The sequence below is a fragment of the Mastigoproctus giganteus genome, chromosome 9 (genome assembly GCF_048544385.1).
Source record: "Mastigoproctus giganteus isolate SK-2022 chromosome 9, ASM4854438v1, whole genome shotgun sequence".
Lineage (NCBI taxonomy): Eukaryota > Metazoa > Arthropoda > Arachnida > Uropygi > Thelyphonidae > Mastigoproctus > Mastigoproctus giganteus.
In genome coordinates, this window is record NC_143583.1 from 24,370,584 (window position 1) to 24,396,180 (window position 25,597).

Consider the following 25,597-nt stretch of genomic DNA (forward strand, 5'->3'; position numbering starts at 1 on the left):
TCTTTCGGACTGTATAAAGTTTTGTGGAGGCAGCGAGATGGTCTGCATCTGTTTTTCATGGTTTGGCTTAGATCCATTGGTTATTTTGAACAAAATCATGAATGATGAGGTCTACCTAAACATCCTGAACAATAATGCATTACCTAAATTCTGGTAGCAGGTCGAGAAAGTTGGACTCTGCATCAGTTGGACAGCTCTGTCAGCCATACCGTTCGCGTTGTGAGGAGCTGGTTTGAGGACATGAGCATTGAAAAGTTAGACTGGCCAGTCCAAAGCCTTGCCCTCAATCCTATAGCGAACCTCTGTGATGTATTGGATCATCGGGTGTGTATGAGGAGAGACTGCTCAAAGAACAGAGCTGCAGTGGTCGCCGTTATGAAGGCCAAATGGTGGAAAATATCGGAGGACATTTATAAAAAAAACTGGTGAAGAAAGTTCCAAGGAGAGTAGAGGCTCTTATAAAGGCTAAAGGTTTCAGCACACATTATTAGTTTTCCTGTAATTAAAGATTATTTTCAGATATGTAAATATCCGGATATTAATGGTGGGACAGTGTTTTTATAAAATCTAAAAGCTAATCGTCTTTATTATTGCAAACTTGCTACGCAGAGAGTGGGTTGTGTTTTTGTGTCCTGGTATAAAATACGAGGTTGCATCAAAATGTTTTTGTTTACAATATCATGAACGCTTTTATTGATTCTCCATGTCTTCTCAAACACATACCTTTCGTTAGTTCTCTGTTCTGTTTCCTTCAAGTATTAAATAATCAAAGCATTGATTACGCTTAACACATCTATGTATAAGAAATTACTTTTCACTCTCTTTCATTTATCCTAATTTTGTATATATTTGAATATCTAAACCAGGTCTTTAATTATAGAGGTCATGATTCAACTGACGGGAAAAGGTGAAAACGCTAGCAGCTGTTTGCCCTTGGTGGCACAGAAGTTAGAATCACCGTCCTCTCACACTGACTGAAAAAGGCCTGAGTTCGAATCCCATCAATGAATGACGCCAGGAACTTTTATGGCCTTTTTTTACAACGTGGTTGAGTCGGTCTTAGGAGAGGCGTGCATGGTTTCCTCCTCCGGGAAAGTCGGATTTTTCACTCAGAAAACAGCAAACCGACCTAGAAATACACACAGTTACAGACATAATATAGTCTCCTCATAGATCTGGTTGCTATAGCGCTTAAAGCACACTTGACAGGACCTCGTTGGTAGCACAGTTGGTAGAATCTCCATCCTCCTCTCACCAGGTGGAAAAGTCCTGAGTTCGAGTCCCGTCGATGGCGCGAGGAATTTTTATGGGCCTTTTTCACAACATGGTTTAGTTAGTCGGTCTCAGGCGAGGACAGCTTGGTTTTTCATCCAGTAAACAGAAAATCGACCACAGAACACACGCAATTTACAGACAATATACACGGAGCAATATGGCCTTAGCCGCTAATGTTCCTAAAACTCTACTACAACAACAACTAGCAGCTGTTTGAAAATGGTGAGTGGATTATCCACCATGGCAATTCTTCATTCGAGAATTTTAGCCTGAATATATTCCTGTAGTACCCTAATCTCCATATATACCTAACTTTGTTCCCATGTGATATTTTTCCTCTTCCCGAAATTCAAAATGATGTCTCAAGGACAAAAATTTTATGTCATTCCAATCGATCAAGTTGCGAAAGCGAAACTCAACGTTCATGGTTAAAGACTTCCATCGGTCATCGAGGCATTTCTGCAGATTATAATGAATTAGGATTACTTGTCATAACTACTTAATCAAGAAGGTGATATCTTAAGTTATTGATCCAAAGATTAAAGATGTAGAAATAAGATGTCAATAACTCCTCCTGAAAATACACGCATAATATAATACCTTATTTTTAAGACCAGTTTTCACACGTTGATTGAGCTATTCATATTTTCACTGCACCATTCATGATGGCAATGTTATAAGATTTATCAGGTGAAAAACGACCCTTTCATTGGGCCCGATCGGAGCGATTGCCAAACATTTGTTTTGAATATTTTTAATCAAAGTTTCTCCTATTGGAGCAAATAAACTCTATAGGAACAGATTCCCCAAAATACAGAAATTACCATAAATTACGATAAAGCTTTTGTCATTTCCATTATCTTCAGTTTTTAAGATAGAAATGTTTTTAAAAAAATAATGGTAATTCTCCTAATATTGAATTAATAATTTCCCGATTTTTTTCGATTCTTTTTCAAAATTTGAAAAAAAAATATTCACCCCTCACATCCGTCTGAATAAAATTTCTTTATGATACTTACTATATTATTTCCAAACTAGCTGAGTTTCGTACTCAGAAACAGAGGATTAAAATCTGTCACACTGGCCGCATGTGTGACAGGCTTGCATAAGCATGGTCTGATCCAGTACAGAGCGCTGTAATGGGGTTACTGGATGCCATGCGATACACGATCTACTGTCATGAAAAGGTGAGGAAGCCTGCGGTAGCTTCCTCAAATAAATGTTAGCCTATCAGCAGACTATGCTTGAAACCGACCATATTGTGACCTTTGGACCCTTAGAGGCTGTTCCCGAATGACGGCTGGGTGGTTCATTGGCCCAGCTGTGTACCGGGTATCGACCTTTTTAGTGGAGACGAAAACGAGCTTCAATCTATTCAGTCACTAGTTTCCCTGTATTTATTCAGAAATTTCAACGCGAAGGGTTAAGCACAAATAATCATCCTTTGGATTAGTACCTCAGCAAACTAACAACCGTACTGTCTTCCTCATGCAGGACACCCCATATTGGGAATCTTCTAGAGCCTCGGCGGGCGTTATGGTCAAGCAGTGCGGATTTGGAAACACTCCCGGTCCATTGAAATTTCTGCAGTGGAGTAAAATCGGTATGTGCCAGTCTAGGAATGGTATCTTGATGACAGTCTTAGATTTCCATCAAGATATTCCCTTAAGGCTGCTGTGGTAGACCTTATTTTGCCATTGTACAGCCGAACCATTGTCCTGTTTGAACGTAAGTATACTGCCCAAATGGCTTAGCTGAATCACGTGTTTCATTGTCTCATTATTTGTTTTGTAGTTAGCAGCCGCCCTGGTGTGTATTTTTAGAAACTCAAGCTCCAATGGCCGCCTATCCATCATCAAGATATTATTTATTATTTATATGCAATATGTACGTATCTCCTAAATTGTATACATTTTAGGAGATACGTACATTTTAGGAGATCTCCTAAAATGTATCAATAGTATTAATTAATTATACTGCAGGTTGGATCCAATTCCTTTTTTACTATGTATTTAATTCAATCATACACTCTTTAATAAAAAACTAAGTGACATAAGCCACACGAAGAGTTATGACTATAATATGGAATAGGATTTGTTTGTCTTTATCCCTTGTGAATTATCCTTTGCATTATTCAAATACGCGTTGCGACCATATCACTTTATTCCCGTTCTGTGGCTGGCTCAGTGGGATAAATACATCTCCAGTACTCATGATGGCAAATCATCGTTGTTTAGATGATTCTTTGAGATGGCAAGCCGTTGGACTTGAAATCAGTTCTGTTCTCGCTGTCTCTTAGAAAGCGAGAATAACTTAGAAACCCTTTGAAAAGCGAACTGGGAAAAATCAGTTGAGAGTTACTAGTAGAATATTGTAACAGATATTAATAAATTAAATCAATATAAATAGATGCATTGTATTGACTGTTTTTTCGGGATGAAAACCCAGAGAAATATAGAGAGAAAGGAATGTGTAATCCTCGCTAGAAACCAGAAATTTAGCCCATTAAATGATTTAGTTTGCCCAATACTAATATATACTAACTTATAACTATAAACGAAATTATTTTTAACAATTATTTTTAATAAGAAAACCGAAAAATTCATTATGAACTGAAAATTTCTAAATACTCTCAATAAATTAAAATTTCTAATTTTTTAAATTCTTAATTATTTTTTTAATAAATAAAATAAATTCTCCAAATCAGAACCCATTTTCATTACAGAAAACATTCGAAATGAAAAATAAATTGCGTTTAACATTGATATCTTAGCTTTTATAAATTATAAACATCATGTGTAATTTTTAAATTTTTAGAAATACCAATTCTAGAATTTACTCTAATTTAAAAAATAAAAATTGTATTCGTTTTATATTAATTCATAATGTGGTTGAATTAATCATTGCGTTATCAGGATATTTAAGCAAATACACCACAAGGAGGGGGAGTACTCTTGTTTGATCTCTTATTAGAAAACTATTCCCTTTCTCTTCGACATGATTATCCACTTAAGTTCTTATCAGGGTGGGAAAAGCAAACTTACAACTCCTCGTACCATATTCAGCATATACGCGTATTTTTTCCACATTTCCCTTTTGGAGTTAAAATTTATATTTATTGGAAATCACAGTTTGTCATTTCCAATCTTCGCATGGGTATGAATTCTGGTGCTTTTAATTTTTCATCCATATAATGAGCTTATATTTTTTGAAGCTTACAGTGAAAAATACTGGAATATTCGATCGTTTACATATCAATGCCGGAAAGATTCGACTTTACTGAAGCCATGTAAGCAGCAAATAAGTGTGAAAACTGTGATGAGCACCGTTTTAAGGAGAATGGTGCAAAGTTCATTTATATACACGTGACTGGTGAAGTGGGTACATGCACCCTCGAGAAGATTTCGAGCGTGGATTTCTTAGTGCTTTATCTCTTCTTCTTTTTAACTTTCAGTGCTTATCGGGTCTTATGTTCCCTCTTCCTGTGCGCCCCTGTTTTTACCCTTGACAACTTTGTAAAATCTCATTAAAATCATGGGGATTTTCAAAGATTTTGTAAATTAAACAGAAAAGTTTTTCTTTCATTTGTACTTTATCTGTGCTGAATAATATTTAATGATGGTATTCGTATCTTAAGACCCAAAGTAAAGTAACCAGTTAATCAGGTTACGAGAACTACAGCTTTATAAACATTGAAAACACTTGTAGAAGAATTGCTTTATCAAAAGGACAATATCCAAACAAGACTGAGAGATAAGTGACAGAGTAGCAGGAATTCTTGATGATAGTACTCATCCTTGATATCAAAAGAATGATTTTTTTGGGGAGTGATGCTAAAAGGGAAAATTAAGATATTTATGCACTCGTGCGGCAAAACTTTATCTGGGACCAGTACTACCGTGCCATCATTACATATACTTTGCCGGTTGGTGACGTTACTCCGAGGTCTGTGGGATGCGTCCACTCATGGGTGGTCATAATGTTTTGGCTCATGAGAGTATTTATTCTGCTCTGATTAATATATATATATATTTTTTTTTGCGAATTTGGGAAAAATATATATTATGAGTTCCAAAATATTCTTACAGCTTTGTACAAATTGATTGCATTTTCATTTCTTTCTCCTAACTAACTCTTATAGCTACAAGACGCATGAGGGAATTTATCATTGAAGCCAAAGCAACCAGATAGTATTTGGAAATATTAGACAAACAAATAAATTTCAATTTTTTTTGTAATACGTACTAGTATGATCATTTCAAGGATTATTGTCATCTGCACATCTGTAACACTTCATATCTGGCTGCAAATCCGAATCGGATGCGAGCATTTGTCATAGAACTGATTTTACTAGGAATTTGGTAGTAGTAGGGTTTTAGGATAATCAGCGACTAAGGCCATATTACTCCGTGTATATTGTCTGAAAATTGCGAATGTTCTGTAGTCGATTTTCTTTTTGCTGGAAGAAAAACCCGAGTTTCCGGGAGAGAAAACCACGCCACCCTCGCTCAAAATCGACTAACTCAGCCATGTTGTGAAAAAGGCCCATAGAAATTATTCACGTCATCATTTTCACCAGATGTGGGGAGGAGGCTCACTAAGAATATTCCAGTTGACATGCAGTACTTCTATACGATGGACAGTCAAAAAGTTATGAGAACGGAGTACAAAATTCCGTGTTTATTTTTTTATTTTTTATTTTTCAATATATTCACTCCAAAGTTCAATCCATTTATTGTATTTAATCTGGAAAAAGTTCAATCCTTCAGAACAATTCTTTAGTTTTGACATAAAAATACGCTTCCACACTGCTTTTAGCTCTTCACCATCATTAAAAATTAGTTCCACAAAATGAGAGTTGAGGTTTCTGAACAAATAAGTTCAGACCTTGGGGTCAGATCTGAACTACGGGGAAATGGTTTAATTGTGCAAATCCACATTCGTGAATTTTAGCAAGTGAAATACGGGCTTTGCATATGGGTGCATTGTCATGGAAAAGCAAAACCCGATGCCCCGAATTTTTCTTACCTTTTTTCTCAAATTACAGCTTTAAACTTTGGCATAAGGCTGGATATAACATTCCATCCTCCTGTTATTGAGGTTTTATATGCAAGATAATCAATTAACAACAATGCTATTATGTCCCAGAAAATTGAGGCCAACGCTTTTCCAGCTAATAACTGGGTTCAAAATTTTTCGTGGTTGAAGATCCCTTTGCTTCCATTGCATGCTTTCTTATTTGTATTCAGGATCATGAAAATGTAACCAAGTTTCATCAACAGTCACCAGGCGAGATAAAAGTCTATCTGGATCAGCAAAAATTAAATTCTCTTTTGATGGTTCTACCTTCTGATGTTTGTCATGAATGGAAAGGTTTGTAGGAACCAATCTTACGCAAACTTTGGACATTCTCAAATGACTCGCCTCCTCCTTTGAAACAATAACATGACTGAGTGATACTTTCCCAAACACTATAGTAGTCATTCTTTTGAAGAATTCTTTAGCATTTCTGGCATTGGTAAAAAACTTGATTACTGAACGACGCCCGATTTACTGGATATTCAATTTTCTTCCACCGCCAACATAAAAATTTAAATTTTAAAAAGTGCATAAGACATTGGCTTATAATATTTTTCATGTTTTATTAGACATTAAGCTATTAAAATAAACTATTCGATAATTTATAAATGCATTTTATAAATCCTGTTTTCATAACTTTTCATGCACTCCTCGTTACTAATAATTATTAGTAAACACCTTACTACTCTAGATGCCAGGCGTATGGTAATGCATTGTATAATTCATATTGCATAAGGATTCTTTCATCTTGCATAAGAATTCTTTCATCAAACGTAGAGTTTTTCCCTAATAAGCAAAAATAACCTTTCTGATAACCTTGACGTGACATTCAATAGTTCGCGATAAGACGTTTTCCAACACAAAGCGAAGGTTAATGCTGAAACCCATCTGAATTTATCTTTCTCAAATGTTAAACATAGTGGTTCATTGATGAAATTGTTCACTTACATAACACACAAAGTTTCAGGTTGCAAAATTATAATGGTACTGTTTCGCTTGAGCTGTGCTCTACTCTTTCTTCCCTTTCCACAGCCTGTGGAAAGGGAAGAAGATCCTGTATATCAAGAAGACATTTCCATTTGGAATTGAACTCAAATAAGCCAATAAATCATTTCAGCATATCGCTCATTTCTTAGACTTCCCATTGTCAAACCGCCTAAGCATCAAACACGAAGACGCCTCTGACACGCGCACAAAAGTTCAGCAGTTCAATAAAATAAGATCATTAGAGAAGATGTAAATTTGTGAATTCATGGAAATATAAATTTAGGCTTAACAGACCTAAAATGAAATTGTAAATAGTTTTTGAAGGAAACACGTTGAGATTAACGGAATATGTGCCCAATTTATGTTCTAAAACTAGAAATTCCACCTAGAATGTGTGTTATGCTTGTGGTAGTGTGTATATATGTTAAAATTTAAAATCATTTTTAAAATAAACACATAAAAACATAATTCCCAATCATTAAGTAATTTCTTTTGTTTTTATAGCGAAAATGACCAAAGACCCAGAGGAGAAAATATGGTGCCTGAAACCGTCCAGTTCCTTACATCAGACTTTGGCAGATCTACCTGAAAATGAGCCTCTTGAACAGCCTGTGGAAAGGGAAGAAGATCCTGTATATCAAGAAGACATTCCGTGGAACCCTGAAGAGTTTGCTAACATTCCCGAACCTCCCGATGGAGGATGGGGGTGGGTCATAGTGGCAGCATCATTTCTTTGCAATATGGTAGTGGATGGCATTGCTTACAGCTTTGGAATTTTCTTTATGGAATTTGTGCGCTATTATCAAGCTCCCAAAGGAAAAACAGCATGGGTTGGCTCCCTCTTGTCTGGTTGTTACCTCAGTGCAGGTAAGTATTTAGTCCTACTAAAGTTTTTTTTACAATTATAGCACAAAAAATCTGTTTGATTTTACATTAGCAACTGTTTATTTTTCTGGAATATATAACATTTCGTTTTTTGCTGCTTCATTAGCCATTTCAGGATATAATAATTCATTGCTTTACTCAGCAGCTATTCATTACCCAGCAACTAAACAGGTCTCTACCTCTACTAGAACTAATGCTTGGTGGTCTATAGAGCTAAATTACAGTTTCAAGCGCAAACAGTCTCACCATAAACAATGGAAACAGTTTGGTACATGACAGAATTCAGTACTCCAAAGCCAGAGTACTGTTTAAAAGACTGAAGTCTCAAGCCATTAAAAAAATATACTAACCAGACCTTATCCGAAGTCAAATTTCCATACTATACCCCTAACTCTGACCCAGATTCCAACTTCAATCCAGTTGAATGGATCAGCTATGCAGCCAGATTTCAGGACAACACCGCACGACTATATGATTACCAACCAGACTCTATTTCTGGTCCAGCTGATGAGTTGTTTTCCATCCAAATCGATTGACAACAGCTCCTTCAGGCCATCAACTCGCTGCGTCCGTCATGCATTGCTGGCGTGGCAAAGTCCCCCATTTCATCTTAAAGTGCATCAGTCCATATATTCTTGATCCTCTGCCTGCTCTACTTGTTCAACTCCATCTTCTCTCATAGTGTTTTCTGCATCCTGGAGCAAATACGCTTTCGCCCCACTACCAAAAGTTCAAGTACCAGGCCAGCCGAAGCACTATCGACTGATATCTACTGCATCCACGCTCCTGAAGGAAAAAGCCCTTCTTCCGCACATAACGCTCATCTTCTTCTTCACAACTACCAAAACAGCTCCATTATTTCTCCTTAATAGATCCAACTGTCTCCAACCTTCTGGCAGTCCAAAAGGCAATTCTAAATACACTTGAGTCCAGAGCAGAAATGGTGGTTGTTTATGAGGATATCGAAGCTGCTTTTGATAGACTAAATATTACAGCCCTTCTTAATGTGCTAATCAATTTCTTCTGGATAAATGGTGACGTTTTCGCTTTTCTGCACTCACTCCTCTGGAATAGAACAGTGCACTTCACTTCGCAACTCCTCCTATTCCCGATCCATCAATGCAGGTGTGCCGCAAGGTGGCGTTTTATCGGGGCTGCTATTTACCACCCTCCTTATTCCGTTCGTGTGCAACAGAGATGATGTAATTACCTACGCCGATGATATAAAGTTCTTAACGGAAATACTGTCATCAGCCGATGAGTGATCACAACGGAAATCTGTAATAAGATCATAGCTCTCTCTAACTATCCCAACCATTTCGGTCTTAAAGTGAACCCCCAAAAATCCGTAATTATGGTTTTCTCTCTGAAGAAGTGTCCCACACTCATACAACCCTCACTGGAGGGAGAAATTATTCCAAGTGTAACTAAATACAAAGATCTTGGTGTAACTTTCGACAGAAAGCTTAGGTTACTGTCATATCGAATCTGTTCTACACAACATCTTCTTCATAATACGGATGCAAAAACTACAATCAGATATCTGCAAACTGTTGTATACTCCACTGCTCTGTACGCCTCTGAATATGGGCCTCCTCTACACCTTCTGTGTAGAGGAGGTGTAGAAGAAAATGCAAAACCGTGTACAGACCAACTTAATGCACGCCTGTGAGATATGCTGACTTATGAGCATATATGTGCCTTGTGCAAACGGACGTGTATACACTTTGGTGTACTGTCTGCCTCAGAATTTTGCATATACTCAAAGCTGTATATTTGGATATTAATAGATCAATAGTATATTTAATGCTACGTTTTAATTTAATTTAATGTCATATTTTAATTCTCATCTATCTGTAATACATGTTTTTATATTACTCTTGTCAAGCCCCTGGCCTCCTCGCTGTGGCAGGCACATATTGTATCTTTTACTGTACAATAAAGATTTCTTCTTCTTCTACTTTATACAATAAAAGAGCAGTTTCTCAACTAGTGGGCAGCGAAATCTTTAATAAAACATCAAAAGAATTTAATTATTTTTAATGATGTGTTTTTGAAAGTTGTCCATATGATATACAATTAATGGATCAGTCATTTTTTGATAATTATATTTATACTTTTGATATGAAAAATTGAGAGACGCCAAAACAATGAATTATCTTTTTTTCTGCAAATACAACTTCCAAAATGTTGAGTTGTAGATTATTTTACGGTTTAGGTGGGTCGCGTCATAAAAAGAAATGATGAGAAACGCTGAATCAGACCATTAATGACATGATATTTATCTTGAAAAAATCATGAATATTTTCTTGCAGCATATTCGTGTTGTGTGATGTTGCACTATTTTTATTGTATGAATTGTACATGGAAAGGAAACTAAGACTGTTTGGGGATTTTTGCCACTTCTCTATGAGTAGGTCAAATCGTATAAGGCTGGTGGAAGGATTTCAATAATGAAATTATCGTTCATGGTAATTTGCAAATAAAAGTTATAATGAATGTCATATTATTTATTACTGATTCTAAAGAAATGAGACTGACTGTCTTGGCTCTTCCTCCGATGTGAGAAAAAATAATCCATAAAAATTCCTCCGCTTTCTAATGGGATTTGAATCGGAGCTTTTCCACACACTGTAGATGGGCTGTGATCGCAAACGCTGTGTTACGCACCAGTGCTCACGGCCCATTTCTTGTAAACTGAAAAATCCGGACTAGCCACAGGGAGAAGGGAGACCTGCTTCCTTATTCTGGGATTAGATTAGTATTGACAAGACTATATCGTGTCAATATCTTGTGTCTGTAAATTCCGTTTATCCTTCGCTCGGTCTGCTTGTTAATGAAACCCGATTTTTTGTAACGTTGGATCTGAGTAGCCAGATACGTGCATTAGGCTCATTCTGGGCTTTGTGTCATGTTGCGTTGCATGTCTGGGCTATTCTTAACCAAGAAGCAGCGACCACTTGGAGGGCAGCCTCCTGGTTTTCGTTCCTGGTGCGTGGATATGAGCTGTCTACTATATCAGTGTTTCTCAATCTTTTCTCAGATACAGAAGATAAACTGTATAAACTATAAATTTCGGTGTGTTCTGAGATCAATTTTCTGTTTGCTGGACGAAAAACCCGAGTTTTTGGGAGGAAAACCATGCTATCTCACTTGAGACCAACTAACTCAGCCACATTGTGAAAAAAAAGCCCATAAAGATTCTCCCCATTGACAGGACTCGAACTCAGGTCTTTTCCATCCGATTTGGGGAGGACGGTGATCCTATCAACTGTGCTACCCACGAGGGCATATCTAAGGTGTAAACCACAGACCACCTTTATATTTGAGGTAGGTAGAGACGACGGACTACAAAAAATATTAAACTATATATGCAAATATACTAATAACAGGTTCTTATACGCAATAATATGTACTCGTATTTAACATATAATAGTATAAGTGTGATCGTTATAGGCATACCTGAATCTTCCATCACTGTTAATGAGATTGTTGCCTACCCCAAAACAACCTGTCTTATTGCCAAGTCCTGGACCACTTTCATAAGTTACGTAGACCATAGTTTGGGAAAAATTGTACTACAGGACTCTAGCTGGGCTGCCTTCAACAGATCCAGTGTCATGGAAGGAAAAAAGGAAGGACAGTGCTGTTGATATAAAGGAGACCGGAGATAATATTAGTAGACGTAGAATGGGGTTACAGCATAAAGCAGGGGAAGAAAGTAGGCGGTTTCCCTTGACTGAAGAAGTTCAGCACATCTGGGTATGGCGTGAGAGAACAGAAAAGAACAGATAGCAAGACATTCTGGATTTGCTCAGCAACTGCTTTCTGTATTAGCATTTATAGTGTCACACGGAAAGAAATATTCTTGATCTAGTTATCAGCATGGATTCACTCGAATCCCAGTTATTATGGCCCTTCAGAAATTGGATTATAGACAAGGAGTTTCACAGTACATTAATCCATTTAAAAAATGGATCACCACCGTGACCCCTCATTTTCAGTAGTTATTTTTTAAATGGATGCAGTGGACCATTTAAAGAGTGAGACAAAATCTTAGATATCTTCTAAACCTTTTTTATATTCGTAATATATTTCAGAACTAATGAATAATTTGGACAGATCAGAATTATTCAGACCTTTGAATTTCCACGGAATTCCAATAATCAACAGAACTATCATAAACTTCTGACGAAAACTATCCAAAGTAAAGGATTTAAGTTGTAAATTTGGTTCTCTTCACGGCAGGATCAGTTAACGCATTAAACTGTATTTCGAACCAATGAGTATGTACTTTTTGTATTTGTAAAATATTGTGCATAACCGCAGTGGTGGTTAAACTGTTTTATACCAGGTCGCATAAAGGTGATATTTTTTTTCTTTTTGTCCCACTTAAAAGAAAAAATGTCAAATAAACAGGAAATATGATTAAAATGCAGATTCTACACTTATCTGAAAGTTCATCGTCACATATATTTTATTTATTTGAATTTTTTAGGTCCTCTAGTGAGTGCCCTAACAAACAGATTCGGATGTCGTCCTGTAACAATCTTGGGTAGTATCTTAGCAACGGCAGCTTTCCTGCTTAGCACCACGGCACCAAATGTAGATATTCTCATGCTAACGTACGGAATTATGGGAGGTAAGAACACTATAATTTTCTTTTGTTGTACAGGGATGATTAAAAAGTTATTATTATTGTTATTGGGTATTTAGGAGCATCGGCGACTAAGGCCATATTGCTTCGTGTATATTGTTTGTAAATTGCGTGTGTTCTTGGGGAGATTTTCTGTTTGCTGGACGAAAAACCATAATTTCCAGGAGGAAAATCATGCTGCCCTCGCCTGAGACCGACTAACACGGCCACGTTGTGAAAAAGACCCGTAAAATTCCTCACGTCATCGATGGGATGTGAGCTGAGGTCGTTTCCACCCGGTGTTGGTTGGCTATCCTACCAATTGTGCTACTCACGAGGACGATTCAAAAGTCTCGCACACCCAACAAATATCTAGAGCAGTGTTTCCCAACCTTTTTTTTACCATGCCCCACCTAAGTCTTTCTAAAATTCTGATGCCCCCTATGTAACGTTGGGAAACACCGATATACATATTTTTTATATTCAAAAATTGAATTATTTCCTAAATGAAGCCTAATTACAACTTGTTCAGGACACAAAACTTAGGTTTTAGGAAGAAATCATTAGGAAATTATTAAGAAAAAAACAGTAAGTAAATTTTCAAAACATATAATGGACAACTAAAATTCAAGTACAAAATAATTTATATGAAAGATTTTTTTATAATATTTTAATTTTTAGTAATTATTATTTAATTGTTTAATAATTTCAACATTCCATGTGAAGTCACTTCTAGATGAGTGCACTAAATTTAGTGAGACCCTTGTGCTTGATGCTTGCCGCAGAGAGATTTTATATTGGGCTCCAATTTAGTCAGCTTCAGTCTCAAGTCTCCCCGTTTTGTGATATCCAGTCGATTTCTTTTCTTTAGGAACAAATCATTTATGGCACTAAATCCACATTCAGCTAAATATGAAGATGGAAACGGTAACAATAGCTCTCTTGCAAAGTTGGTTGAATTTGGGTATTTAATTTCTGTTTCATCACAAAGCCATGCCATCGCTCCTTTTATATTGAATAAAGTTTTAACTGACTCATCATTTTGCATTTCTGAGAGTTCTTCTTGGTACTGCATTGATACATCAGACAAATCCACTAACATTGGTTGCATCATCCAGGTTGGAAAATCAATTTGTTTTAAATCAGAAAACCTTTCTTTTAAATCAGCGGACAGAATTTTCAGATGATCGACAATAACAAGTACAGCGGTATCAGTCACTTCACATTTTTGCAGCCAACGAAACTGTTCAAAATTTTTGTTACAAATATATTTTTGACATAATTCAATAAATGTAATGAAACCAAATATCTTCGCTTTTGCATCGACGAGAGTTTTATTTGTTCCTTGAAGTTGTTTATTTAATATATTTAGTTTTTCAAAGATATCGGCTAAATAACTCACAAATGCTTTACCATCGACCGTTAACAGATGCTTCATTTCAGGTTTGTCACTTAAAAAGTCACTAATAGTATCAAATAGTTCCATGAATCTTTTCAAGCAGTTCCCTTTCGAGAGCCACCTTACTTCAGTGTGAAGTAAAAGTCTCACATGGTCTCCATTTTGTTCTTCACAAAAAAGCTTGAAGAGACGCTCACATTTGGCATTAGCTTTAATAGCATTGACACATTTTATAACTGATTTTAGTACTTCATGAAGAACAGGCGAAATATTTTTAGCTACCAAGTTTTCCCTATGAATAACACAATGCACAAGAAGCATTTCTGGATTCTCATCTTTCATCAATTTTAAGCAGCCATTTTTCTTGCCCATCATATTAGGAGCACCATCTGAAGCGCAAGATGTTATATTTTTCATTGGTATATTATTGTCATCTAAGTAATTTTTTAGCTTATTATATATATCTTTGGAGGTAGTGGTGCTCTCTAATGATTTACAGAATAACATTTCTTCAGCAAAATTACCTTTATCAATATATCTCACATAAGTTATCAGTACGGCTTCACTGTCTCTCAAAGTTGATTCATCCATTTGCACTGAGAATTTTCTTGTTTTCAGCTTTCCAACAAGTTGTATTTCAATATCTTCACTCATTTCATCTATTCTTCTGCTAACAGTATTGTTATTGAGTGGCATAGCTTTCACGTCTTTGTCATCTTTTTCCAGAACTGTTTTAAGAAATGCTGATATTGATGGTTTGATTAAATTCTCTCCTATAGTATGATTTTTCCCAGATTTAGCAATGAGTAAAGAAATTTCATAACTAGCCTCAAGAGTACGATTGACAGTTGCAGTATGAGCAATAAATAGAGACTTTAATGTTGCTCTTTTTTCAAAATTCTTCTTTAAAGTTTGAAAGTAATCTAAATCTGAATTTACATGAGCATTATGTTTCGCCTTCAAATGCGCCTCAAGACGACCTCGCTTCATTGATTCGTTGGTCAAGCATTGTTGGCATAAAAGACAAAAAGGTGACCTTTGATCGTGGATAGCGGGTATGAAACCAAATTTTAAGTATTCCTCTGAATACTGACGAACTTTTTTTTTTACTTGCACTACTCATTTTACTGCGCAACTGAAAGAAATAAATATAAGATAAATCAAAAACTAAAAATAAACTATGCATTAAAGTTAATTTAATTTTATTTTAATATATCAAAATTAATTATTAGTACGCTTTTTGAATGAATAAATCACACGAATTACTGAATTCGGGCTATTAAATCTGTGGTCTCTGTGAACAAGCAGATAAGTCTAATTTGTCAAAAATGAGATAAGTGCACTATAATAAAGTATTTATTATTTACTATTATGTGACACGCAGCTATCTTCGTTATTGTAGTTTTAGCGTGAGTAATAAATATTTGTATATTCGAATATATGCGTGTTTATATGAGAGTGTGAAGTTTATTTTTCCTCTCCTGCAAATTCGAGTTTTTGGACTTATTTGCTTATTTACTGAGACCACAGAAATACATATATGACAAATACATACCATTGTATATCACGGTTCTTCATTAATAATAATTCTGTGCGTGGACAAAGTAATTTTTATTTTAATCTGAGATCGTCAAACCTATCCAAATGTACAGTCACGATGCCCAAACGAGCGTTTGTATGAAAGGAATTACCTATTTCATATAACATGCTGAGTTTGCGGTAGGCTACAGTAGACAACCACTTTGCTTGCACATTGCATATGCCATAAGCAATCGTCCAATACAGTATGTACTATTCCTTCACTAGGCATAGTAAGCAATACTCTCCGAGCAAACTGTAGTTGATATTACTCCAAACTTTCAAGTGCAGCTCTATAGAAAGTACAACATTTAACGAATGCTTATTTAAAATTGAGATACCAACAATTCTTCTTTTGTACAAGTTAAATCATAGTAGGCGGTTGTTTTAAACTCTAGACGAGCAATTTTTGAATTGCCCCCCTGAACAATCAAATTGCCCCCATGTGGGGCGTGGGACCCACGTTGGGAAACACTGATCTAGAGTATAGTATATATTGCTTTCCCTTTTTATATATAAACAATGGGCACAACATATAACACTACTCGTGACCCACACACTTCTAAATCTCTGGCTTTTACAGGGTACTGTCACCGATACGTAGAACATTCGCAGAGATGGGAGAAATCCCAGAAGCCACTAGACCCTCAATATACCTCATACCCTTTTTATATACATATTAGTTAAGTTTCCTTTTCTGAATTCCCAAAATGCTTGTTTCTTTCCGTTTATTTACTTTTTCTGAAATCCTAAAGGCATAAAATAGCATTTAAAGATAAACGAATGATGCTTCTGCGAGAATGGCATGCTCAGGTAGCTGAGAAATAAGTGCATACAGATGTATTTCCACATCTTCAAGGTCATGAGCATGATAGCTTTGGGTTGCGTTATTTAGAATCTGCCCCAAGGGAATTAAGACCATAAGGCATACGGTATATAGTGCCTGTAAACGGTGATGACAACTGAAAGTGTTATAAAGAAATAAAGGAACTGGATGCAAAAATAATTCTGCCAACAAAAACTTAGATTTCAGAAAAGTTTTTGATACTGTTCCACTTGAATGATTGCCGTACAAATTGGAGCAGTGTGCATTATTGGCAAGTTGCTGCTATGGATAAAAGGATAGTTGAGTATCAAAAGACAGAGGGTGGTTATAAATTAGTACTGCTCTTCGCAGATTCATGTTATTAGTGGGTTCGGTACTGGATCCCTTGCCCTCGTGGGAGCACAGTTGGTAGAATCGCCGTCCTCCCCAAATCAGGTGGAAAAGACTTGAGTTCGAGTCCCGTCGATAATTTGAGGAATTTTTGCCTTTTTCACAACGTGGCTGAATTAGTCGATCTCAGGAGAGTGTAGCATGGTTTTCCCCCCCGGAAACTCGGGTTTTTCGTCCAGTAAATAGAAAATCAGAACATATGCAATTTACAGACAGTATATACGCAGCAATATGGCCTTAGTCGCTGATACTCCTAAAACCCTACTACAGAAACTGAGTCCGTTACTATTTTCAGTCATTAATAATATTTATGAAGGCATATCAAGATTATTGTCTAAGTTTACAGATCATACAAAGTTTGGCAGGGCGTTTAATGACAGGAATCAAGGCATATTACTGTAAAAGGGAGTGATCCTAGAATTAATCCCATTTCTGCGGTACCGCACTCAAGATAATGGAGAACGAAAGGGACCTAGCAGTAATTGTGCAGTTCGACATGAAATTCTTCGAACAGTGCAGACAGCTGCTAGGACAGCTCATGGTAGACTGTCAATGATATACAGGAATTTTGCCAGCAAGTACTAGGAGATGATTTATAATAAATAAATATTCATTTATTGCAAATAAAGCAAGCCCATCACAGCACTAGGCCAGGGGCATAAATTCAGTACAAAGGAGACAAGTATAAAAACAAATACATAGCAATTCTATATGTACATTAACAATGAATATGAATTATAATGATCAAATATATATATTGCAGAACATCACATTTGGCTCTCGGATGCAATTACTGGGTTTCAGGCAGGCAGCTGTTTTTATTTCTCATCATTTGATTGGAAATGAGACTTCTGTAGGCTTCAGAGGTGAGCAACCTCTTACAATCAATGCTGTGATAATTTATGAGGTGAAGGGATGCATTGGGGAACATCCTTTATCCCGCAGTATAAGGAAACGGTTACGCCACGTCTTGAGTACTGCATACAGGTCTGGAAGCCTCACTGTAAGAAGAATGCGGATCTGTTCGAAGGGGTGCAGAGAAAAGCAACGAGATTAATGAGGGGAACAAAAGGATGTTCGTAGCAGGAAAGGCTTCAATTCTGCAAAGTGTAGCTCTGGAAGCTAGTCACCTGTGCGAGGAGACCTGATTGGGGGTGTTTAGGGGTTTGAGTGGATTGAGTAAACTAATTGCTGTTGGTATTCTTACTCTTGCTCAGACAACATAAGTAATACGGCATAAATTTAAATTGGGGAAAGATGGTTTTAAGATAGATGTGAAAAAAGTTTCTTTTACCCAGAGGGTAGTTGATTGTTGGAGCAAACTTCTATGTGGTGTTGCGGAAGTTTTAACAAATTTAAGGATTAGACAAATTGTTGGAGAGTTAAGGTGGATAGAGTTTTCTTTTCTCTTTTATCTTTCTTTTTTGGCTGATGTTGTATATGTTTGCCTCTTTGCATCATTTGCCACTGCTGATACTTAGAGTAGTTAATGATCACTGTCAAGCTAAGCTTCTTCAGAGAGAGACCTAGATAGACTTCAGGAATGGTCAAAAAAATGGCAGCTATGCTTTAATCCAACAAAGTGTAAGGTATTACACCTGGGAAACAGTAATACCAAAATAACTTATTCACTTTATGGAGTTCAACTAAACCCAATACTGGAGGAAAGGGACTTGGGTGTTACGATACGGCCAGACATGAAATTCTCTGAGCATTGTAAACAGGTTGCAAGGAAGGCCCATGGTGTCCTATCGGTGATCTATCGAACTTCTGCAAGTAGAGATAGGAACGTGATAATCCCATTATATAAGGCTTATGTTAGACCACACTTGGAATACTGTGTTTAAGTATGTAGACCGCACCTAAAGAAAGACATCGAGCTTCTTGAAAGGGTGCAAAGACGGGTCGGTCACTCGCCTGGTGAGATCGGCAAAAGGGCGTCCTTATGAAGAAAGACTTCGAATATGTGGGTTGCAGAGTTTGGAAACTAGACACCTTAGAGGAGATTTGATTGAGGTGTTTAAGGCTCTGAGAGGCATCAGTAAAATGAATGAGGACGGAATTTTCAAGATTATAAATGATGCTAGAACTAGGGGACATAAATTCAAGTTACGGGGGGAGATATTTAGATTGGACTGCAGGAATTACTGGAATAAGTCGCCTACAAGAGTGGTAGAGGCTGACAGTTTGAGGAAATTCAAAGTTCATCTGGATAGTACCTTCAAGTGAGGGAAACGCATAGGATGATAAGTTTAATTTCTTTTTTTTTTATTAATTATTAGGTTTTTTTATCATTGTTTTATTCGAGTTTTTTTTTTTTTTTTTTTGGCTGGTGCAGCATAAGCCATAGGCTTTCTTGCCCCATGCGGCCATTACTAATACTAATACTGATACTAATACTCAATGCAGGCGATTATGGATTATGCGTGGAGAGTACCAAAGATATTTTGCAAAACTCGGGGAAAAACTGTCTTGCTCTCTCTCTCTCTCTCTCTCTCTCTCTCTCTCTCTCTCTCTCTCTCTCTCTCTCTCTCTCTCTCTCTCTTGTCACATTCATTTTCTTTGCAACACTTTGCACCTTGCTATTTCAAAGTATATATTTCACAACAGCTGTTGGAAATGTCCATCTAGTCATACGAACATACAGTACATTAGTTTGCTTCTGTACTGTATGTTCTTGCTTACTTTTTAAAAATACAAAGCTACTTAAAACTATTAATAGTGTCTACTAAACAGTTTCTAAATCTAAAGCATGCTTAAACTGTCTTAATTAAAACTACAGATTATTAAGCATATTCTGCACTGCTTGCTCTTCTGTTGGCAAAGCAATATTGGCAGCAAGACATTAACTGTCGATTTAGGACATTAAAAATAAGACCGGCACATCCAAAGAATCGGTGGCTTCAAATGTGAAAATCACATATCTAGTTAAATCAATACAACCTGATCATCGGCATAATGAGTTCATGCACCGATATTTCAACAATACTTTTGCTCCATTGTGTAGATGTTACAAACGACTTCACAACGAGTGGAGTTTCATTGGCAAATTTATCCTAAAAGTATAGTCCTTTTCTCTCCAGTGAATCCAGGTATACACTACCTGGATTCACTGGAGAGAAAATTACTAGTGTCTACTAATCACTAAATCTAAAACACGCTTAAAATGTCTTAATTCACCAGTTTTTTTGAAAGGACAGGGATAATATCAACTCCGTTACCGCAAGGGCCAATTACATTTACAATATACTGACGTCTCATAACCTTAGTTGCTTTGGTGCTTACCACACACACACCCCTAACCTAAAGTTTTACATCCAAAGATTTTTCTTCTATAAATTTTAAGCATTAGTACACATTAGTGCTAGTTTCGATCAATTAAATCCTCAAAATATACCTCGATTTAAATCTGGTTATTTATGATTAATTTTTTGTCCTTTGAAATTCCAATACTCTGTAATTTCCAAAAAAAAAAAAGTATGCAACAAACCAGCTTGCGCTTTCTGTGCAGTACTTCGCCTTTAAGGTGATAATTGCACATTTTTCTCACTATAGCATAGACCGAAATATTGTCAATGAGTTTTTATTGAAAGTAGCTTGCAAAGTCAATCAGATCGTTGTTGCATTGGTTTAGGCGCATCAGAAACTTAGGCCATATTGCACCATATATATGTTGGGTGTGTCCTGTGGTCGATTTGCTGTTTGTTGGACGAAAACTCCGAGTTTCCGGGAGGAAAAACCATGCCATCTACGCCCGAGACCGATTAGCTCAGCCATGGAGTGAAAAAGGCCCATAAAAATTCTTCGTGTCATTGACGGGATTCGAACTCAGGTCTTTTCCAGACGGTGTAAAAGGTGGTGATGATACTAACTGTGCTACCCACGAAGGCGTCCATGAGGTAGCTAGAAGCGTAAGGACATGACACAGTACGTTGTCATGTCCTTACGCTCTGTCTTTCTAACATTCGTTCTGTCTTCTAACTTCACTATTTCGTTCTGTCTTCTAACTTCATCACTAATATTGGTGTTGCGCAAGATCCAGTACTTTCTCCTACTCTTTTCCTCTCGCATATTTAACCTTCCACTGATTAAAAATCCTATCCATAGTTTTGCTGATGATAGCATATCGCATTCCACCTTTCAGTTTCATATCATATCTTGCCCTGCGCAACAGCTTCAACTTCTCGAATATCCACCAGCAAATCCTTAAATGCTGATCGCCAGGTAATTCTAAATAGATCAAAGATAACTCAGTTAATTCTAATCCTTCTAAAAGGCAGTCCTGTCTTATATCTGCTAAACGGTGTCTACGGCTCCTATGTTTATCGTCGATGACACTCAGGTTTATAAACAAGTTCACATATCTTTATCAAGTGTTATCCTGATTTCTAACCTCTCTCGACATAAGAACATCACAAATATTTCTTCCTTTGCATCTAAAATACTGGGTTTTCTCTTTCGCTCTCGACGCTACTTTTCTTCCAAACAACTACCCGCTCTATACAAATCTGAAATCTGCTCTACCATGAAATATTGTTCCCACATATGGGATGGTTCCCCCTAAGACGTCTCTCAGGCCTCTGGCTCCATTCAAAGAGGGCAGTCAGGTTAATTAATGATCCGTCTCTTACAAAATCTCCCCACTCTCTGTCTCATTGACGTAAGGTTTCTGCTGCATACCTTGTCTGTGATACTTCCATGGGCGCTGTTCTTCTGAATTCCCGCTCTCTTTTCCAAACCTGTCTGAACATGTGCCGAACCAGTCAGCATCCATTTACTGTCCAAATTTAAACTCACAGAACAAACTTTCTCTTCCTTGTTTCAACTTCAACTTCAGCTTTCTGGAACAACCTTCCTTCACATGTATTCCCTAAAAATTCCAATTTACAAAAATTCAAGTGTCAAGTGTCAACAAGTATCTTCTTATGTCTTCTCAACCTTCAATCTGCACGCGGTAGTTAGTACTATAGGTTCTAATTTCTTTAGTGTTTGGGATTTTTATTAAAAAATTAAATTAAAAAACTTTAAAATTGTATTCATTAGCAAAAAGTGTTAATTTGTGCCATTTCTGGATCATCGATATCTGCCATTTCCTGTATCTTAGCAGAATCAAACTTCAGTAGTTCAGACTATATGCCGTGCACCAGTGTGGTTGCGATATTTTTAATATAGACTGCTAATTTAAGAAACAATTTATTAAAATGTAATTGTAATTATAAAATACTGTAAAACCAATAACAAATCTAACCAATAATAAATAAAAGGATTGAAAATATATAAATTAAATTGTTTCAGTAAGAAGTATAAAGCAAGATTTCAATAATTATTGTAATTTTTCTGATTAAGAGTTAAAACATATACTATTAATTGCTGAAACGCAAAAACTAAATTAAATGAATGTTCATGATGTAATTTATTTAATTGAAATTCCAATTTCACTAATTAAAATTTCTTTCTTTTTATTATCAGGTCTTGGTTTCGGTTTAATTTATTTGCCAGCTATAGTGAGTGTCAGTTATTATTTTTCCACCAAGCGTGCTCTGGCTACAGGGATAGCCGTCTGTGGTTCAGGAATGGGAGCATTTGTGTTTGCTCCAGTATGTCAAAGTCTTCTTGATATTTACGACTGGAGAGGTGCTTTGATGATTCTTGCTGGACTTTCTCTCAATTGTATGGTTTTCGGAGCATTAATGCGACCTTTAGAAGCGCCTCAACCATCAGAAACCAAACCGTTGCTTCAACGCATGGCTGAAGAAAAAGAACTATTGAGATTAGATTCTCTTAGCAATAGCCAGTTTCTTCTAATACAAAATGCAGATGGGACACTCGAAAAGAAACCAAAATTCGTGTTAAATACCGAGCCCGGAGTTCACTCAACGCTCCATCTGGATCAGTTGTTAGGAAAATCACCTGCGGATACTCCCGTTATCACTCTTTCTCCTATCGAAGAAGTGAGAAAGTCTCCAGTGAGCTCAAAGGAGGAAGAAGAAGACGATGATATTAATCCTGTTAACGTAGAACCACCGGAAGTTCCACAAGAACCACTCATTCAGCCACCCCCACCGTTGATTATTCCAAACGGTCATCCACCGCAGTGTATTCCTTCATCGGCAATTCAGGCAATTGCAAAACGCAAGGGACTCATACCTGTAAATGGAGCTTTAAAGATGTGCTTAAGTAATATCACTGTAAATAATCCTAGTCGTAAAAGTAGCATAAACAGCGTCACTATGTCTTCAATGACATTGTCTGCTAGTGGTATTCTATACTCGAATAGCCGAAACAATAATTACTTAGTGGAAGAAGTTTGGAAACAACTTCAGGATGGCCAGTTACCTCTTGATGGAAACAAACGAAAAATGAAAAGGATCAGCAAGAAAGATTATGCACGGCCTATCTACCGCAAAGACATATTTTACAGTGGTAGCATCATAAATCTGCCAGAATATAAACAATCGCAAAACGACGTGAGGTCATATGTTGCTAGTGTTATCTCTATTCCTAGAGATGTTCCAACCAGTGTTCCACCTAACATAGAGAGCAAACCAATGCGTGAATACTGTCCACCATGTATGCAGTTACCGAAGAGTATGGTAGATACATTGTCAGAAATGTTAGACTTTTCATTATTGAGAGATCCTAGTTTTCTGTTAATTTGTATATCTAATATCTTCGGCATGATGGGATTTTATATTCCGTTCGTATACATCACTGACAGTTCCATGATGAAAGGAATTCCAGCTGAAAAAGCCGCGTTTCTAATATCAATCATTGGTATCACCAACACTATTGGAAGGTTACTGTTCGGCTGGATTTCCGATAGACCTGGAGTCAGCTCATTAATGGTGAACAATATATGTTTAACACTGAGTGGTTTGTGTACTTTTTTTATTCCCCTGTGTGATTCATATGCCATGATCGTCGCTGATTGCACCTTATTTGGACTATTTATATGTAAGTAAATGATAGATTAAACCTTTTTTTCTTTTAAGTGAAAATTTTGATCATATAAACAGCTTCTTTGAAATAATTACTTTGTAATATGAGAGTGAGAAAAGCTAAATTGAGCTAATTATAATTAATATTTATTATAAGAGAGTTTTCTTCCAGATTAATGTAATACTGTTGAATGTATTTTGAACTGGGGTAACCCCTATAGGAGAGAAAGAGGGATAAAATTCGTATCATTATGAATTTCATATGTACCCAATTTTCATCCAGCTAACTATTATTCTATTTATTAAATTATATTCGGTTTGTGTAATTAATTACGGTATAATTAAATTGGGATTTTAAAATTATTATAATTCTTTAAGGCAACTTTTCTGAAACTTTAGAGCTCTTCTTCCTTGGATGATGGGACAAGCAAGAGCTTATTAGAGGAATGCGAAGTATTGCACTAAAAGAAATATGAGTAAAAATCCAACTTTGATTGATTGTCCTTTTGCTGACTTTCTCGAAATACGGCCATAACTCGCTATTCATTAAACCAGGGATATTAGGCTATGACCAAACAAGCCATTAGTCCCTGAGAGTTTTCGAATTTTACATAAAAAGAAATTCTCTGGGTTTCTTTGTAATTCGACACAGCATGAACTGATGTATTTGCACATCAATTGATTCAATATTTCATCTATAAACATTTGATTCTAAGAATTAACCTTTCTTTAGACAGTTTATTGAAAATTCTGTACGAGACTTTTTATAATATTACTGAGTTTTTTATGAATTTCGCAATGCAGTTGAAATTTCGTTACCTGCCAACTGGGTCCTCGTGGGTAGAGAGTGATTGTAAAAGCCGTTCTCTCATATTGAGGGGAAATGAGTTAGAATCTTATCAATGATGCCAGGGATTTTTATGGTAATTTTTCACAACATGGCTGAGTAATCGTTCTCAGACGAAGCCATGGTTTTCGTCCAGCAGATCGAAGAATACATACAATTACAGAGAACAGATTGACGCCTCAAAGCCTAGTGGAGGCTTTGGCGCTCACACGTCAAAACCTAACCTGGCTAACTGCAATAGATGAAAATTTCCTCGAATATTTCTTCGGGAATGCGAAATGTTTTCTGTACAGATCTGTTTGGTGACAATGTAACAAAAGATCATTGCAAAATTGAACTGGAATGAAAATGAAATACCATTTATTTTTTATTACAATTCAATTCGCAATTTTCAATTATTTTCGGTTATAAAATTATCTTTATTTCGTATTTTTTATATACTTATAGGTAGCATGCGAATTTCTCTGTAACTAAAAAATATGAACCTTCGAGAACCTTCTGTTAAAACATTATTACTTCTTTATATCATCTTCCAATGATTTCTGTTATTTTCGGTTGTTTCAACAAATACCTATAAAAATACTTTTAATCTCATAGTGCATGATGGTCACTTAACTTAGCTTGAACGTTTTGCCAATGCCATTAACATATAGACTGACTACCATTAATATTCGTTCATCTCTCCACGGATGGGGAAACAGGTCCTGTGCATGCAATGCATTACAGAAACTGCTATAAATATGCAACTGGGCTTCGA

General features: G+C 36.4%; 1 protein-coding gene across 1 annotated transcript in view; it reads left to right on the forward strand.

The window, feature by feature from the left end:
- The window catches only part of LOC150080101 (monocarboxylate transporter 12-B-like), a 99,259-nt gene that overhangs the window by 62,932 nt on the left and 10,730 nt on the right, over positions 1-25,597 (forward strand). The window contains exons 2-4 of the mRNA XM_090381787.1: positions 7,846-8,208; positions 12,725-12,868; positions 22,525-24,009. Coding sequence (XP_090237913.1) covers positions 7,846-8,208; positions 12,725-12,868; positions 22,525-24,009 — 1,992 coding nt within the window. The remainder of the gene's footprint in view (positions 1-7,845; positions 8,209-12,724; positions 12,869-22,524; positions 24,010-25,597) is intronic.